Source organism: Eurytemora carolleeae, unplaced genomic scaffold (assembly GCF_000591075.1).
Source record: "Eurytemora carolleeae unplaced genomic scaffold, Eaff_2.0 scaffold503, whole genome shotgun sequence".
NCBI lineage: Eukaryota > Metazoa > Arthropoda > Copepoda > Calanoida > Temoridae > Eurytemora > Eurytemora carolleeae.
In genome coordinates, this window is record NW_019396393.1 from 179,365 (window position 1) to 196,304 (window position 16,940).

Genomic DNA, 16,940 nt, shown 5'->3' on the forward strand with positions numbered 1-16,940 from the left:
TAATCGCAATATCTTGACAACCTGATTTAGTTTTAGATCTTTGATATTTTAAACGATGAATTCGGCCACAAATCAAAAACTCAAAAGTGAAAGGTTTGTGTCATCAGGTTTCAAAGAGATTAAAAAAAAATAGAATTTGAGGAGGGTTTTCACGCCCATTATTCAAAATCAAATAAACGATCGCAAACATTTGATTTGCTGATTCTGAGAAGAATTGCAAATATTGTTTTTTCAATAATATATACTCTTTTCCTTTATCGATAACTATAGGTAGGAATATACATTGTACGTGATGTATTAGGTAAAAAGTAAGAGTTTTTACAGGGTGTCCCTTAAAAAACTATAGTTGATGCCAGAGCTCTAATTTTAAACCATTATTCGTTTTTTTTGTCTATATTAATATTATCTATGAACAATTTCTGATCTAATGGTGCAAGTTTTTAAACCTTGTATATCATCTAAAATGAAACATCTGAAGTTTGAAAGATCCTCTGATGCAGTAAAGTTTCGTTTTTGCAGTGGGCTAACCGTTATTTTGCAAAGAAAGCTTTTTGAAACTGTGTTTATTAGAAAACATAAGTTTAAGAGAAAGGAACAGTGACTGTAGAATTAGAATTAGAAAAGGGAAGGAGATGGGGAGGGGGGGAGGGATAAGGTCGGAAAAGTGGGGAGGGGCCTAAAGTTCTACCGGATCCCATCAAGTACTTCTTTCACAGGGTATATACTATATAATAGACCCGGCCTGAGTAATACTATCAGGGTTCATACAATATATAGGGTACTGGCATTCAAACAAATTATTTAGTCTTCTTAGAAACTTTTTACTTTTTCAACTTTTTTAAAACTTTATTTCCTTCTTCTATCACGCGCTACAATGCAAACTTTAATTCTACATTTCTCACCAGATTTCTTAGTTTTTACAATCCAGATTTTTAACTAACAACAGACTTGTACTGTTTTTGACCCGGACAAAGATTAAGATTACTCCTGGTTCTAATTTTACATAATTCTAACTTTAAGTTCCAACAAGATAAAGATTAAGATTACTCCTACCCTTCTTACTTTTATTTTGAACCGGACAAAATTCAGTATACTCCTGGTTCTAATTTTTATTTTGAAACAGACAAATTCAGACTACTCCTGGTTCTAACTTTTATTTTGAACAAGACAAAATTCAGACTACTCCGGGTTCTAACTTTTATTTTGTACCAGACAAAGATATAGACTACTCCTGGTTCTAACTTTTATTTTGAAACTGTCAAAATTCAGACTACTCCTGGTTCTAATTTTTATTTTGAACCAGACAAAATTCAGACTACTCCTGGTTCTAACTTTTATTTTGTACCAGACAAAGATATAGACTACTCCTGGTTCTAGCTTTTATTTTGAACCAGACAAAATTCAGACTACTCCTGGTTCTAACTTTTATTTTGTACCAAACAAAATTCAGACTACTCCTGGTTCTATCTTTTATTTTAAACCAGACAAAATCTAATTCTAACTTTTATTTTGAACCAGACAAAGATATAGACTACTCCTGGTTCTAACTTTTATTTTGAACCAGACAAAGATATAGACTACTGGTTCTAGCTTTTATTTTGAACAATACAAAGATATAGACTACTACAAAAGTTGAATCTCTATCTAAATGGAAGTATGAAAATGTACTGAGAATTCAAGTTTTGCATTAAGTGTGTGCAGAAAAGAAAAAAATGGTTTCACCAAAAAAAATTTACTTTTGGTGTTGTGCAATGTTATTTTATAAATATTTCCAAGATTTACTCAATAATACTCAGCTCAGCACCATAAATTGACAAAAAATATAGGACATTTCAAACCCCTGGCTATATATTCTAAAGGTGCAAACTCAGATTATTTGATTTAACACAATTTATAGTTTGAAATATCAAAACTGGTTCTAACTTTTATTTTGAACCAGACAAAGATATAGACTACTACAAAAGTTGAATCTCTATCTAAATGGAAGTATGAAAATGTACTGAGAATTCAATTTTTGCATTAAGTGTGTGCAGAAAAGAAAAAAATGGTTTCACCGAAAAAAATTTACTTTTGGTGTCGTGCAATGTTATTGTATAAATATTTCCAAGATTAACTCAATAATACTCTCTCAGCAACATAAATCGACAAAAATATAGGACATTTCAAACCCCTGGCTATATATTCTAAAGGTGCAAACTCAGATTATTTGATTTAACACAATTTATAGTTTGAAATATCAAAGGTCTTCGACATTCGGCTAAAGGATACAAAAATCAGAGTTTATAGAACATACTTCCGTATTGTCAAAGAATACAGGACCTTTCATAAATTCATAATGAATTCATAATTAAAAATATGAAATTTGGCAAAATTAAAGCAACGATTATTTTAAGATAAGTAAAATTTGCATAATTTCAGGGAGACATGTAAAAAGTGTAGGATTAGTTTCATGCTTGTCCCTTCGTATCCACGGATATAGAAATATATCTCATTTAATATCCAGTTATCCCTAGTTGGATATCTAGATAACCTCTGGTAGATATCCTGTGTCTTCAGAGGCCAGCTAAAGACTGGAGGACAGAATGATGTCTAGATAGATAGATAGAGGATATCTACTTCGGTCCAAACTATGCCTGTACTAAACCAACGGAATGGAAATTTGTATTTTCCGAAAGAACGAAGATAAACAATAAACATATTTTCAAAATCATACTGCAGTACTCTAGTACCGGCCTGGCTTACCCCAATCAAGGTTATACTGCAAGGAAAGTTATTTCTGAGGTGTACGCATCTTTTGTACTGCAGTCTCTGGGTGGTAATGTAAACACCAGACAGATGTCGAAGCCCGACATTGGATCCATCTTGCACATAAAAAATCATTGAAATATTCTGTTCATAGGAAACTATTATGTGAATTATCAAAATTATCAAAATTTATTGCCTTTAACCTCCTCGGATACTAAACGAACACTGATGCATCTATTCTTGTTTACAAATTCCGCCCAGAGAGAACTGGTTACAATATGTACGCAGAGTATACGCAACTGCAATTAACTTTCATTGAATTACAACCTTGACCACAATGCTCTCATTGTTAATGCATAATAAGTAGTACTCTTGGTCGTAAATAAAAAGATCCAACAAATTAAGAAAACAATAAAAATAACCTTTAATTCCAAAATCATTACCAAAATTGATCACAAAGAAATTTTCTAAAAAAGAGTGTTTTAGATTTTTTATTTGATCTCGCAGAGGTATGTTTTCAGGAAAAATTGCCCTAAACATACATTTTTAAACTGAATTGTGAAAAAAGGGAACTTTTACGAAAAAATGGAATAGAAACGAAACCATTTTTATTTTCATCAATAGTTTCTATTAAGAGAATAGAATCCGTCCTTAGTCCGCTCAAAAACTTTATTGGTAATAAGGTTTTATGAAAGGAAGCAAACTATGGGTTGGATTTAATCAAAAAACCAATTCCATGTACAGTACATGTCGTAGACCTTAGATATTTAAAACTATGAATTATGATGGATCAATTAATCTAAGTTTGAAATATCCAAGCTTTACATGGGTTGCAAAGATAGGAGAACTATAAAAGGGTGAACGGTAAACAATTGTATTTTTAGTTTTAGGTTCGTAAACTATGGATAATTGAACAAAATTAATCTTTAAATCGGCGATGAAGTTCGTACATATATGTAACAAAGAAGAGATTAAAACCTTCCTTGATAAATTCTGAAATTCAAATGTGCCCTCACAAGCCATTTATAATGCTGTACTTCATGATTCCCTTATGGATAGAATAATTCAGTCCACATTCTCATCAGAAACATTGAAAAACTTTACACAAATTTATTTCAGCAGAGAAAAAAAAAGTATAATTAATTCATTAACATCCTTCAGGCTATAGAATAAGAAAAATACTGCCCAAGGGAACAGAAAAAGACGAATTAAAGGAACAGAAGAGATCCTTTAAAAATGTTGCTCTAAGGGTATAATTGCATAATTTATTATTACTAAAACATTTCAAAATGTAAAAAAGATTTATTATGAATATAAAACTAAAAAATATTTAAATTATATCAAAAGACAGACCAAGTTATGATCTGTTTAAAAGATCCTAAAAATTCTAGAAAAAACCTTTAATTGATCATCGAGGACAGAGAACTCAGTGTATATGTCTCTCAAATGTTGTGTAAAAAGCCGTAAAATTGGAGTTTACGCTAGCGTAGTGTGTGAGCTCAACACGGATGACGTCAGATTTATTCTTAGAAAATCAAGAAAATTTTATGTCCAATGCGGTTTTTTAAAAATTAATATTTTTATATGCTGCCACTAGTAGAAAGTAAACATTAATATTCCTTAAATATAAAACAGCTTGCAAACAATTATAGGGGTTTCTGCAGATAAATAAGGAAAAGTCTTTCATCCTTGAAGACTAAAAGGTTTTAAGGGTACTGTTGGGAATCGGGGAAACCCATCTTTAAATGGGAGGTCACTTGACATTACGCTCACAGTCCCTTTAAGGTTTAAGATTGCTGGAACATATTTGTACCTAAATACGATAGTTTTATCTTCTTCAGTACTTCTAGGGATGTTTCTTGTACAAACATTTTTTATATTCCGGCTTTATTTTCCTTCCACATCCATACTCAAGAACTTTAAACGTCTCAAACCACACTTTAATGTCCCAGCTGGATATATTTAGCCTAACTTGTCACTTATCACTTGTTCAGTTTAAATCCCGATCCAACCTTAAAATGTCCCGCCTCAATCTTTGAAAAAGTACAATGGTCGGCGATTATATAAATACAATGAGTACGATTTTTTATTAATAATGATTTGATCACCAACAAACATTTTCAAATTTTCAAGCAATTTTCAAAGTTTACAAGAAAACGAAGAAACACTGTTAAGCTCTTTGTTGTCATGTTTGTGTGTCTCTGCTGTTTATAACAGATTGGTAGAAATTAAAATTAAATATAAAGTCGATTTCATTGTATTGATATATACGACGGCGCCTGTACATGAATATTTGATTTAAAATGATTATTTACAGTACACATGAAGCAGTTCATAAACTAAGGAACAACCCTAATACATCAGTACCTTTGTTCATTTTTGTTCATCTTTGTTTCGTAAACATGATTTTGTTGTTTCACAGTTAAAACATTTAACACCGAAGACTTTCAGTCTCAGGTCTCGTCCACAATATGGAGTTGCAAAGATATCGGGGTTAAAAAAACTAAGTTTGTGGCAAAACTCAGTTCTTTTAATTAATTCATTAGATAAAAAAGAATAAAAATGTATTTTTGCAGCGTCGGATGGCTCTCATATTAGTATTCATTAAATACAGCTCAAAATCCCAAGAAAATATTTTTTTTGTTTCACCATCCACATGCTATATGTAGTATATGTTGTAAAATGTACATGATAACACTGAACAGCACTGTTACTATCGATGTACTGTCTGTATTGCACAGACCAGATGTCCAACAAAATTGAGGAAATATGTTATATTAATTTTAAAAGATTTTATAAATTATCAATTGATATTTGTGTGAGTAAAAAAGATAATCCGTGATTCCTCGAAATAACCAATATTTTCTTTTTTTGATATTTTTTGAGAACATTCTGATAAGTAATAAATTTAGCTCAAAACATTTAAATAATTTTACACAGATTGTTTAAAATACATCAAAAAAAATATATTCAAATTTAACATATTTTTTCTTCTGAAGATAATCTCCAGACAGATAGATAACAAAACGGATGAGGTAAAATAAAATTGACATGGTTTTATTAATTTAGTCCATATTTTAACAAATTTAATTTATTATAATTTAAATAAAATTATAGAAATTTTCTCAACTTTTCAATATTTTTTTTCCCAAGTAATTAAAATAAATGTTTAATTAATCAGGCAGTAGTGAGAATAAATGTTTTATTAATCAGGCAGTAGTGAGAATAAATGTTTTATTAATCAGGCAGTAGTGAGAATAAATGTTTTATTAATCAGGCATTAGTGAAAATAAATGTTTAATTAATCAGGCAGTAGTAAGAATAAATGTTTAATTAATCAGGCAGTAGTGAAAATAAATGTTTTATTAATCAGGCACTACTAAGAATAAATGTTTAATTAATCAGGCAGTAGTGAGAATAAATGTTTTATTAATCAGGCAGTAGTGAGACTGAATGATCTGGAAATGAAACTGAATACATTAACAATAGATATTCTAACTAAGAAGCAGGTAAAATTAAATATGTAAACAGGGCAGGGGAGGGGGTTGGTATGCACTATGCACACTCTTTAAAGTTAAAATTAATTGTGGGCTCCTGAATTCAGTTTTTTGAAAAAAATTTTAAGAAAAAGACGACATATAAACTTCAAATATTATTATACAATTTTTCTAGGAGAAAAGTGAACCTATCTGGCCAATGTTTGATTGCTCAAGGTATGCTGCTATTTTTATTAAATTTTTTGTTTTAATAATATTAGTCTTGTTATTTTTCTTATTTTTATTTCTGTTATTGATAAAAAAAATGTTGTTACTTGATTATAACTTTGAATATAACTAAGTGATATCAAAAGAATAAATAAAATGTCATTTTTAAGTTTCTGAGAATGGAATGAGCTACAAATATTTAGTTTTTTAATGTAATAATTTTATGGAGCTCTTTAAAACTGTTCCCGCATATTTCATGGCTATTAATTATTTTTACAATTAATGAGTTTTAGTTATGATACAGGGTGTCCCAAAAAACATTGGAATTCAGTGAAGAATTTGATATCGTCTTTGTTACGAATTAGCATTGTAATACCTAATTTCAAAAGCCATAATAGTATTATGTCTGCTAGAGTTTATTTTATGAAAAGGTTAAAAGATTCTAAAGATGTGTCTATAATGTCTCCGCATGATGAACAGTGAAGACGGACAAGTTTACTCTATTGTATACTGCAATTTTCTTGTTTTACTAAGTACAAAACATAAACAAACAAAATGTGAACAAAGCAGACGAAACTCTTACTGATAACAGCTTTCTCAGTAGGTATCACTGTACTAAATCAAAGAATTATTTAAAAAGACGATATCTATTTCGTCACTGAATTCCCATGTTTATTGGGACACCCTATAGTATAAACCCCATTGAAAATTATCAAGACGACATTATATAAATTCTTTCCATATCTCCAAAGTTCTGAGTTAAACTATTATTATTATCATTATTATCATTACTATCATCTTAATTTCAGGACGAGTAGGCTGCATGATCGAGGAATAATAACTTATAATACTTGTCTAGGTAAAAATTAAAATCTATTAGATTTTCACTATTTTCACCTTTTTTAAGATAAAATAAATTTTAATTATTTCTGACCCTGTGTAATAGTACGCAACGTATGCATTTTGTGTTGTGTAAGCCATAATTTTTGTTCGTTACTAAGCAGAAGGAAAGAAAAGTTCTTTCTTGAGGCAGTATGCTACAGTGAAACCCTTAATAACGAATACATCGGAAGAATTTATTAAATGTCGTCTCGACAATTGTTATATGAATTTTATACTTTATTACGTAAATTTCAGTATTTGCGAAAATAAATAAATAGCCATGAATATGCGGGAACAGTTTTAAAGAGTTCCATATAATCATTTAATTAAAAAACTAAATATTTGCAACATTACATTATCAGAAAGTGAAGAATACGACATTTGATCAATTCTTTCGATGTATTCGTTATTAAGGGTTTCACTGTAGGTTATATCCAACTTCCATATTTAGACTTTTATCATCTGTTTACAAAATATAAAGTATAGTGAATATTCTCCAGTTTATACCGGGTGTCTCTAAAAAGTGCTTTTAAGCTTTTTAGTCTACAGAAAAGTGGCGACTTTCAGAGCAACATTAAAAACTAAAATTGTTAATAGGCGCACATAATCCAGTTCGAATATATTTAGAAGACGACATTCTATAAAGAGTATGCATATTTGTTCAATTAGGATACTTAGTTAAATAGTTGTGTCCCTTTTTAATGCAAATGTTTACAAAATTCTGTATTTTTTACTAATACTACAGAATAGTTGTACTACATGTACATTTAACATGCAATTAGTTTCTTGCTATTTTTGTGATTTCATAAATCAGGAAAGAATTTTGAAGTGACTCACTGTTAAGTTTATTTCCTACAATAAGATAAAATTCTTACTTTTGTATTAAAATCTATCATCATTTGATAATTTATGGAGTGTTTCCATGATGATTAGTGTAGTATATATGCTTACCCCAGGAAAATAAAGAAAATAATTTTTTAAATGTCGTCTTCATATTTCTGATGTTCTCTCCGCCTAGTATTTGTTCTGTCTGGATGATGTGAGGACCTTAAGAGCCTAGTATTTATATATATATGTATTAAACATAAATTCTCAGATATAATAAAATGCTGACGCAGCACTTATATACTTGCAACCTTTCATATGCACTGCCTGATACAGAAGTCATTAATGCTTTAACCCAATTATTTTAAAAGAGTTTGCACTCTAAAGATGAACTATATTGATAAAGCACAAACATTGAGAGTCATCAAGTATTAAACTTTTATATCTTGTATTCCTTACACACACTCTTTTGATGCAGACACACAACATGACTACAGTCAAGGAAATTGCAGAACAATGTCGTCAATTATAATTAAAGTTGAATAACGAGTGGTTTATTGTAAACTTTAATCAAATTATATTCTTTGCATGAAAATTTGGCTTTATAGTGTTGACTTAAATATGTAAATAATATATTACATGCATATTAAACTTATTTTTAAGTAAACAATTAACAATAACAATAACAAATGTACTCTCCTAGACTGTACAAATACCGAGATTCTTATGTACCGTATGTACCTACAGTACACACCTTCGGTTCGGTATTCCTTACACACACTCTTTTGGTACAGACACACACACATGACGTTTCCGCCCCCTGGAATTACTTTTGATTATGTTTTTGCTCATGATCATGTCTTTACTCATGATCATGTTTTTACTTATGATCATGTTTTTACTCATGATCATGTTTTTACTCATGATTATGTTTTTACTTATGATCATGTTTTCATTCATGATCATATTTTAACTCATGATCATGTTTTTAATCATGATATGTTTTTTCTCATGATTATGTTTTTACTTATGAACATGCTTTTAACTCATAATCATGTTTTTACTCATTATCATGTTTTTACTCATAATCATGTTTTTACTCATTATCATGTTTTTACTCATGATCATGTTTTTACTGATGATCATGTTTTTACTCATGATTATGTTTTTACTTATGATCATGTTTTCACTCATGATCATATTTTAACTCATGATCATGTTTTTAATAATGATATTTTTTTCTCATGATTATGTTTTTACTTATGAACATGCTTTTAAATCATAATCATGTTTTTACTCATTATCATGCTTTTACTCATGATCATGTTTTTACTCATGATTATATTTTTACTCATGATCATGTTTTTACTAATGATCATGTTTTCACTCATGATCATATTTTTACTCATGATCATGTTTTACTAATGAACATGTTTTTACTACTGATCATGTTTCTAACGTAGAAAGCAATAGTATGATATATCTAGTGGATACTACGAATGGTTCCATGAATCCTGCAACAGGAATATTTACTACAGCAGATTCCCAGCCTGGTATTTATCAGGTTCAGTAATTTCTTCAAAATAAGAATTGTAATGTCGTCTTCAAACATTTTCTTATTAAAAAAGATATGAGTCTGGGGAGGATAAATATGTAGCGCCTGTATTTAGTTATTTCTAGATATCATTTACTGCTAAATATGTAGCGCCTGTATTTAGTTATTTCTAGATATCATTTACTGCTAAATATGTAGCGCCTGTATTTAGTTATTTCTAGATATCATTTACTGCTAAATATGTAGCGCACAGTAATGGAAAGTTTGGTGCTTGGTCGGATATTATGGTCAATGACAAGGTAAAAACAAAAACAAGAAATTTAAATACAGTGATAACCAGAAAACAATGGAATAGAAAGCCGACATTATGGTAATACTTAAGCGTTTTGATGTTACAAAGCAAATATTTTTACTAGTAACTTTGCCAAGCACCATTACAGTGAAATGGGTCTATTTACACTGTACAATTGCTATGTCTAATGTTCATTGAACTAGTTTAAGTCCTAACCTGAGTTTAAAAGTCGTCTTCCTATTTTAGAGTTTTCTAGGTATCACTGTATAATAGTTATTCACACTAAGTTTATTGTTTATTCACATCTTAGCTATTTTTTGGTGATATTACGACCAACCTTTCGTACAACAATTTTACTAGTACATACTCTACTATTTGGTGTGACTGTTACATTTTCTCTGTATTTTACAATAATATTGTTATACAATGGACTTTTTACTGTTATAATTTGATTCTAAAAGTTGTCTTACTATTTCAGAGTTTTCTAGTTATCAGTGTAGTTCACAAATTTTTTTTCGATTAAAATTATTATTATCTTCTAATATATGAAAATATTTTTCCAAAATGGAATACTCCTTACAAGCCAAGTCACAGATAAAAAATTTGAAAAAAAAGATAAAAGTTAAATACAAAGATTGATATATAAGAAACGTCTATTTTCAGGTTGTGGGGGACTCACAACGGTAATTTCTTCTTCAATTATTGCTAAATCCGAATAAAAAATTTCAATAATATAATTATTTATAATCTTTAAAACCCTGATGTTGGTTTACGTTTACTATGTACTGTAGTAGATAACATATAAAAGTAACTAATTTTAAATTAATGAACTTGTACCTTAGGAAAATCAAATTGAACATCCTGCTTTGCGCAGTTTTCTTTAAAAATTCCGTAAAAAGATGATAAAGTTGTAATGTAAACAAAAAGTTTTCTCTGATTTTGTGACCCTTGGTCAAGTAAATTTGAATGATGATAAAATAATCTTATTGAATATTATTGTGACCTTGATATTGTGATATTGATATTGTGATATTGATATTGTGATATTGATATTATGATATTGATATTGTGATATTGATATTGTGAGCTCGATATTGTGATATTGTAATTTCAGCGAATACAATGGAAACAGTAGAACAGAGAGCAGTACTCATACAGTTATTCTTCTTCATATCCTTAGGTAAAAATAAAAGGTCACCCACAAAGGATGAGACTGTAAAGACGACCTGAAACTTTTCAAATACGATCAGACCCCAAGGGTTAATTGATTGTTCTGCCTTAAATTAGTATTAAAATGGATTATTTAATGATTTATCAAAGAAAGAAACAAGTTGCAGGGATTCATGAATATAAGGAAACAGAGAGTGTAAATTCCGTACAGTCGTCTTTGAATTCTCATTATTTGTGGGTAACCCTGCTAGAATAAAACGATAAAAAAGAGAACAGTTCAGAAGAAAGCAGTACAACATTGTTATGTACAGTACCGTCAATCATAACATGAGCTCTTTTTTTCAACAGCAATACGTTTACACACTATTGTACTCTGTACAGGGCTGCAGATACAGTACGTGTACAATTCAACAAGGATGGAAGCAGCTACATACACAGGAACTGTACAATGAACACTTTTTAAAAATGTCATCAAAAAGGAATTGAGTCCTTGCCACAAATTCTGATTTTCTAATCCCTATATCTTTTGAACCCTAAGTCGTAAACCTTTGATATTTCAAATTTATATTATTTGATCTATCATAAGTCATAGATTGAAATGTCAAATTTCAACAACATTGGACTGCAAAGATAAAGGGATTAGAAAATCAGAGTTTGTGACTAAGACTCAATTCCTTTAATCACATTTTAGATCTGTTGACTAAAGATTTTAATGTTTACATTTTCAGTACGTTATTTTTTTCATTTTAAACCAGAGCCCAAAACTTAAGACAGGGTATCGTTATGAAAACCAGTTTTAAAACCCGGGTTTCACAAATGGGGTTAGGCAGTTTTATGAATATCAATATTTTTGTAATAAAATATTATTTTTTTCACTTGATTTATATTCTCCATTTTTTTCGAATCTCTTAAATCAAAATCTACACAAATGTTAAGACCCCAAAAAGGAAACTCGGGAGTTTCGTTCAACGATACTCTTTTAAATTTCGGGCTCTGTAGAGCCCTAAATTTATCCTATTGTATTGTCTTGAACCCCGGCATTAGAACCCGGGTTTCGAAAATGTGTTGAGCAATTTTAATATACATAATTTTTTATTTTAATTATTATCTTATTTATTTGTCTTTTAATTTTCTTCCTAAAATAAAACTCTGTTATATTTTCATTCAAAGTTACTCTTTTAACTTTTCGCTTCAGGATTCTTTACTCAAATATATTTTCCTTGTTTTACTCCTTGACTGTACTGTCTGTAGTGATGACGACCATGATGTACACTTTACAGTACGTAAAGTAGCTGATATACCTTCCTTCATGTAAACAACTATCAACTTTATATGTAATGATGAAATATATATAAAACTAATCACTGAAAATTGATTAATCAATTAAATTGGATGAAGTTAAGGGGTTTTAAGAATGAAAACGGGAAGGATGAATATTTGAGAAAATGACTGGATGAAATGAAATGAGTTGAGAAGTGATGTTTAACGTATTATTATATAGATGCTCATCACATCCTCCAGGTTATACTAAAGATAGATATAGATGAATGAGGGGGTGAAAGGAGGGGGGGGGGGGGTAGGTATAATGAATTCTGTGGGAGGTTGAGTTGTTGTTGAGGTACCCATTACGTACAATAAGATAATAATAATAATAGTATATTATTATTGTGTTTCCGGATTCAGGTTGAGTCATGATAAATGTGAAATGAAGATGTTCATATGTTAACTTTATTAATATATGTACATTTTACGCAGCGCTTCTAGATCTTCTTAACTGTCATTATCTGCAACTTTGATTTTATTTTCTGTATTCCTCTTTCTTTTTGTGCATCATTTCATTTAATGGTGAATATTTTTACAATTTTCCAATACATTTAATAAATAAATTGTTCATTTTACCAATTAACCCGGCATATTATTTATCATTTAGACATTTGGGGGTTTCAGATTGGCACAGATTTACTTCAATATATTTGTGAGTTTTAATGTTAAAAACACAACTAAACATAATAAAGTACAATAATTAGCAAGTTTTAACGATGGTTGTTTTTTAAATTGCAAAAATGTCAGTGTCATGCTCTAAATTAAAAAAGAGGGTCTATTGAAGCCCGAAAGATTTAAAAAGTTTATTTATATTAAAAACCTGGCCATAGTACTGTGGTTTAAGTTGGGTTTGTAAGCAACTTCTATCTAAAAATACTGCTGACCGATGACTTGTAGATCTCTTGATTTAGCACCAGAAATTCCATGCCTTGAGTATGGAAATCTATCCAACAATGTAGCCAATCATCGTAAGAACATCATTTTAAATCTTTTTTGCATTCCTCATGTCATTTACCTTTCAAAAAGTGTTTAGAATAACAAATAATGCTTTTGCACTACATGTGAAGGGGCTTGAATTGAAGATTTTTTAAAATAGCATTTTTCCTTAGATCAGGAGAAAAAGCAGAAAGATCTTCTCTTAAAAAATAATATTCTAAAATTTAAAAAAAAACTTTAAAGATCCTTTTTTTAGGGGGGGGGGGGGCGTAGGCTCGCTCCTAGCTATTTGCTAAGAGTTCAAATTGCAGTAGCTAGCTAGCTTATGATTTAAAAATGAATACTTAAATATTATAAAGAAAAGATCGCGTGTGTTCACGAATAATCTGGAGGGTGTGTTTGTGTGCATGTTGGTTTGTTTGTGTGCATAGGTTCGTTAATCTGAATATTGCGAACTAATGACGAGTGCAGATTGCAACAGTGCACATCATGCACGCAGTATTAAAGTACGCGCACCAGACAGTATATCCGTATAAACAACATTCCTAATAAGGCAACTCAGAGAAGGAAAAGTTAAAGGAGCAGTCTACATATTTAATACAAGACTTTATTCTGTAATCAACATTGTTTTCAACAAACTGTCAGAGAATGAAAAGTACGTACTCAAAAGACTTAAAGCCAGACATTTTGTGAGAAAAATTTTTTTTTTTTAAGAAAACAATTACTTATTTAACAGTAAGCACTGTTGTGTTCTTCAAAATTGATTGATTGATTGTTTTTCTTGGTTGCTGATACAGAGTTGTGATACAGCATAGGGAGAGAAGTGTGATACAGAGTAGGGAGGGTGTTGTGATACAGAATAAGGAGGGTGTTGTGATACACAGTAAGAAGGGTGTTGTAATACAGAGTAAGAAGGGTGTTGTAATACAGAGTAGGGAGGGTATTGTAATACAGAGTAAGGAGGGTGTTGTGATACAGAGTAGGGTGGGTGTATTAATACAGAGTAGGGAGGGTTTTGTAATACAGAGTAGGCAGGGTGTTGTGATACAGAGTAGGGAGGGTGTTGTGATACAGAGTAGGGAGGGTGTTGTAATGCAGAGTAGGAAGGGTGTTTTAATACAGAGTAAGGAGGGTGTTGTGATACAGAGTAAGGAGGGTGTTGTAATACAGAGTAGGGAGGGTGTTGTGATACAGAGTAGGGAGGGTATTGTGATACAGAGTAGGGAGGGTATTGTGATACAGAGTAGGGAGGGTGTTGTGATACAGAGTAGGGAGGGTGTTGTAATACAGCGTAGGGGGGTGTTGTAATACAGAGTAGGGAGGGTGTTGTAAGGCAGAGGGTGTTGTAATACAGAATAGGGAGGGTTTTGTGATACAGAGTAGGGAGGGTGTTGTAATGCAGAGGGTGTTGTAATACAGAGTAGGTAGGGTGTTGTGATAAAGAGTAGGTAGTGTTTTGTAATACAGAGTAGGGAGGGTGTTGTAATGCAGAGTAGGGAGGGTGTTGTGATAGAGAGTAGGGAGGGTGTTGTAATACAGAGTAGGGAGGGTGTTGTTATTAAGAGTAGGGAGGGTGTTGTAATACAGAGTAGGGAGGGTGTTGTTATTAAAAGTAGGGTGGGTGTTGTGATACAAAGTAGGGATGGTCTTGTGATACACAGTAAGAAGGGTGTTGTAATACAGAGTAGGGAGGGTGTTGTGATGCAGAGTAGGGAGGGTGTTGTGATGCAGAGTTGGGAGGTTGTTGTGATGCAGGAGGAGGGGGGGAGGGGTGAGTTACAGAGATAGGTTTGCGGTGAGATAGTGAGGATTAGAGGAATGAGGTATAGTTTTCTCAAGGACTGGTTTAGGGAGGTTCCCCTGCATTCCTTTAACTAATGATGCAATTTTATACTTTAGAGGAGCATCACGGAGCCATTTCAGTCAATATAGGGATAGATGCTTATTGTGAATATATAAGAGAGGATATAGTTGAGCTTTTAGAGGATAGAATAGATGCTTAAAGTAGACACAGAAGAGAGGATAGATGCTTATAGTAGATATAGAGGATAGGATAGATGCTTATAGTGGATATAAAGGATAGGATAGATGTTTATAGTGAATATAGAGGATAGAATATATGCTTANAGGATAGATGCTTATAGTGAATATAGAGGAAAGGATATATGCTTACAGTGGATATAGAGGATAGGATATATACTTATAGTGGATATAGAGGATAGGATATATACTTATAGTAGATATAGAGGATAGGATATATGCTTATAGTGGATATAGAGGAGAGGAGGAGAGATGCTTATAGTGAATATAGAGGAGAGGATAGATGTTTATAGTGAATATAGAGGAGCCGATAGATGCTTATAGTGGATATAGAGGATATGATAGATGCTTATAGTGAATATAGAGGATAGGATAGATGCTTATAGTGGATATAGAGGAGCGGATAGATGCTTATAGTAGATATAGAGGAGAGGAGAGATGCTTATAGTGGATATAAAGGATAGGATAGATGTTTATAGTGAATATAGAGGATAGAATATATGCTTATAGTGGATATAGAGGATAGGATATATGCTTATAGTGGATATAGAGGATAGGATAAATGCTTATAGTGGATATAGAGGATAGGATATATGCTTANCTAAATATGTAGCGCCTGTATTTAGTTATTTCTAGATATCATTTACTGCTAAATATGTAGCGCCTGTATTTAGTTATTTCTAGATATCATTTACTGCTAAATATGTAGCGCCTGTATTTAGTTATTTCTAGATATCATTTACTGCTAAATATGTAGCGCCTGTATTTAGTTATTTCTAGATATCATTTACTGCTAAATATGTAGCGCCTGTATTTAGTTATTTCTAGATATCATTTACTGCTAAATATGTAGCGCCTGTATTTAGTTATTTCTAGATATCATTTACTGCTAAATATGTAGCGCCTGTATTTAGTTATTTCTAGATATCATTTACTGCTAAATATGTAGCGCCTGTATTTAGTTATTTCTAGATATCATTTACTGCTAAATATGTAGCGCCTGTATTTAGTTATTTCTAGATATCATTTACTGCTAAATATGTAGCGCCTGTATTTAGTTATTTCTAGATATCATTTACTGCTAAATATGTAGCGCCTGTATTTAGTTATTTCTAGATATCATTTACTGCTAAATATGTAGCGCCTGTATTTAGTTATTTCTAGATATCATTTACTGCTAAATATGTAGCGCCTGTATTTAGTTATTTCTAGATATCATTTACTGCTAAATATGTAGCGCCTGTATTTAGTTATTTCTAGATATCATTTACTGCTAAATATGTAGCGCCTGTATTTAGTTATTTCTAGATATCATTTACTGCTAAATATGTAGCGCCTGTATTTAGTTATTTCTAGATATCATTTACTGCTAAATATGTAGCGCCTGTATTTAGTTATTTCTAGATATCATTTACTGCTAAATATGTAGCGCCTGTATTTAGTTATTTCTAGATATCATTTACTGCTA

At 31.0% G+C, this 16,940-nt stretch overlaps 1 protein-coding gene across 1 annotated transcript; it reads left to right on the forward strand.

The window, feature by feature from the left end:
- The first annotated feature begins 4,449 nt into the window (after nucleotides 1–4,449).
- LOC111702358 (uncharacterized) lies at nucleotides 4,450–12,544 on the forward strand. The gene is made up of 12 exons (XM_023474016.1): nucleotides 4,450–4,595; nucleotides 5,451–5,509; nucleotides 5,745–5,780; nucleotides 6,183–6,254; nucleotides 6,418–6,458; nucleotides 7,259–7,308; nucleotides 9,644–9,720; nucleotides 9,933–10,010; nucleotides 10,667–10,686; nucleotides 11,118–11,183; nucleotides 11,555–11,611; nucleotides 12,425–12,544. Exons 2-12 carry the CDS (start codon nucleotides 5,465–5,467, stop codon nucleotides 12,486–12,488), a joined length of 606 nt encoding a protein of 201 aa, XP_023329784.1. The 5' UTR covers nucleotides 4,450–4,595; nucleotides 5,451–5,464; the 3' UTR covers nucleotides 12,489–12,544.
- Nucleotides 12,545–16,940: the final 4,396 nt, after the last annotated feature.

Excerpts from the sequence above, each read along its gene's own strand:
- LOC111702358 (XM_023474016.1), top strand. The coding sequence starts at position 5,465 with ATGTACTGTCTGTATTGCACAGACCAGATGTCCAACAAAATTGAG. Across the intron at positions 5,510-5,744 it reads AGATGTCCAACAAAATTGAG|ATAATCTCCAGACAGATAGA; the intron begins GAAATATGTTAT and ends TTTCTTCTGAAG. Across the intron at positions 11,612-12,424 it reads GGAAGCAGCTACATACACAG|TGATGACGACCATGATGTAC; the intron begins GAACTGTACAAT and ends TACTGTCTGTAG.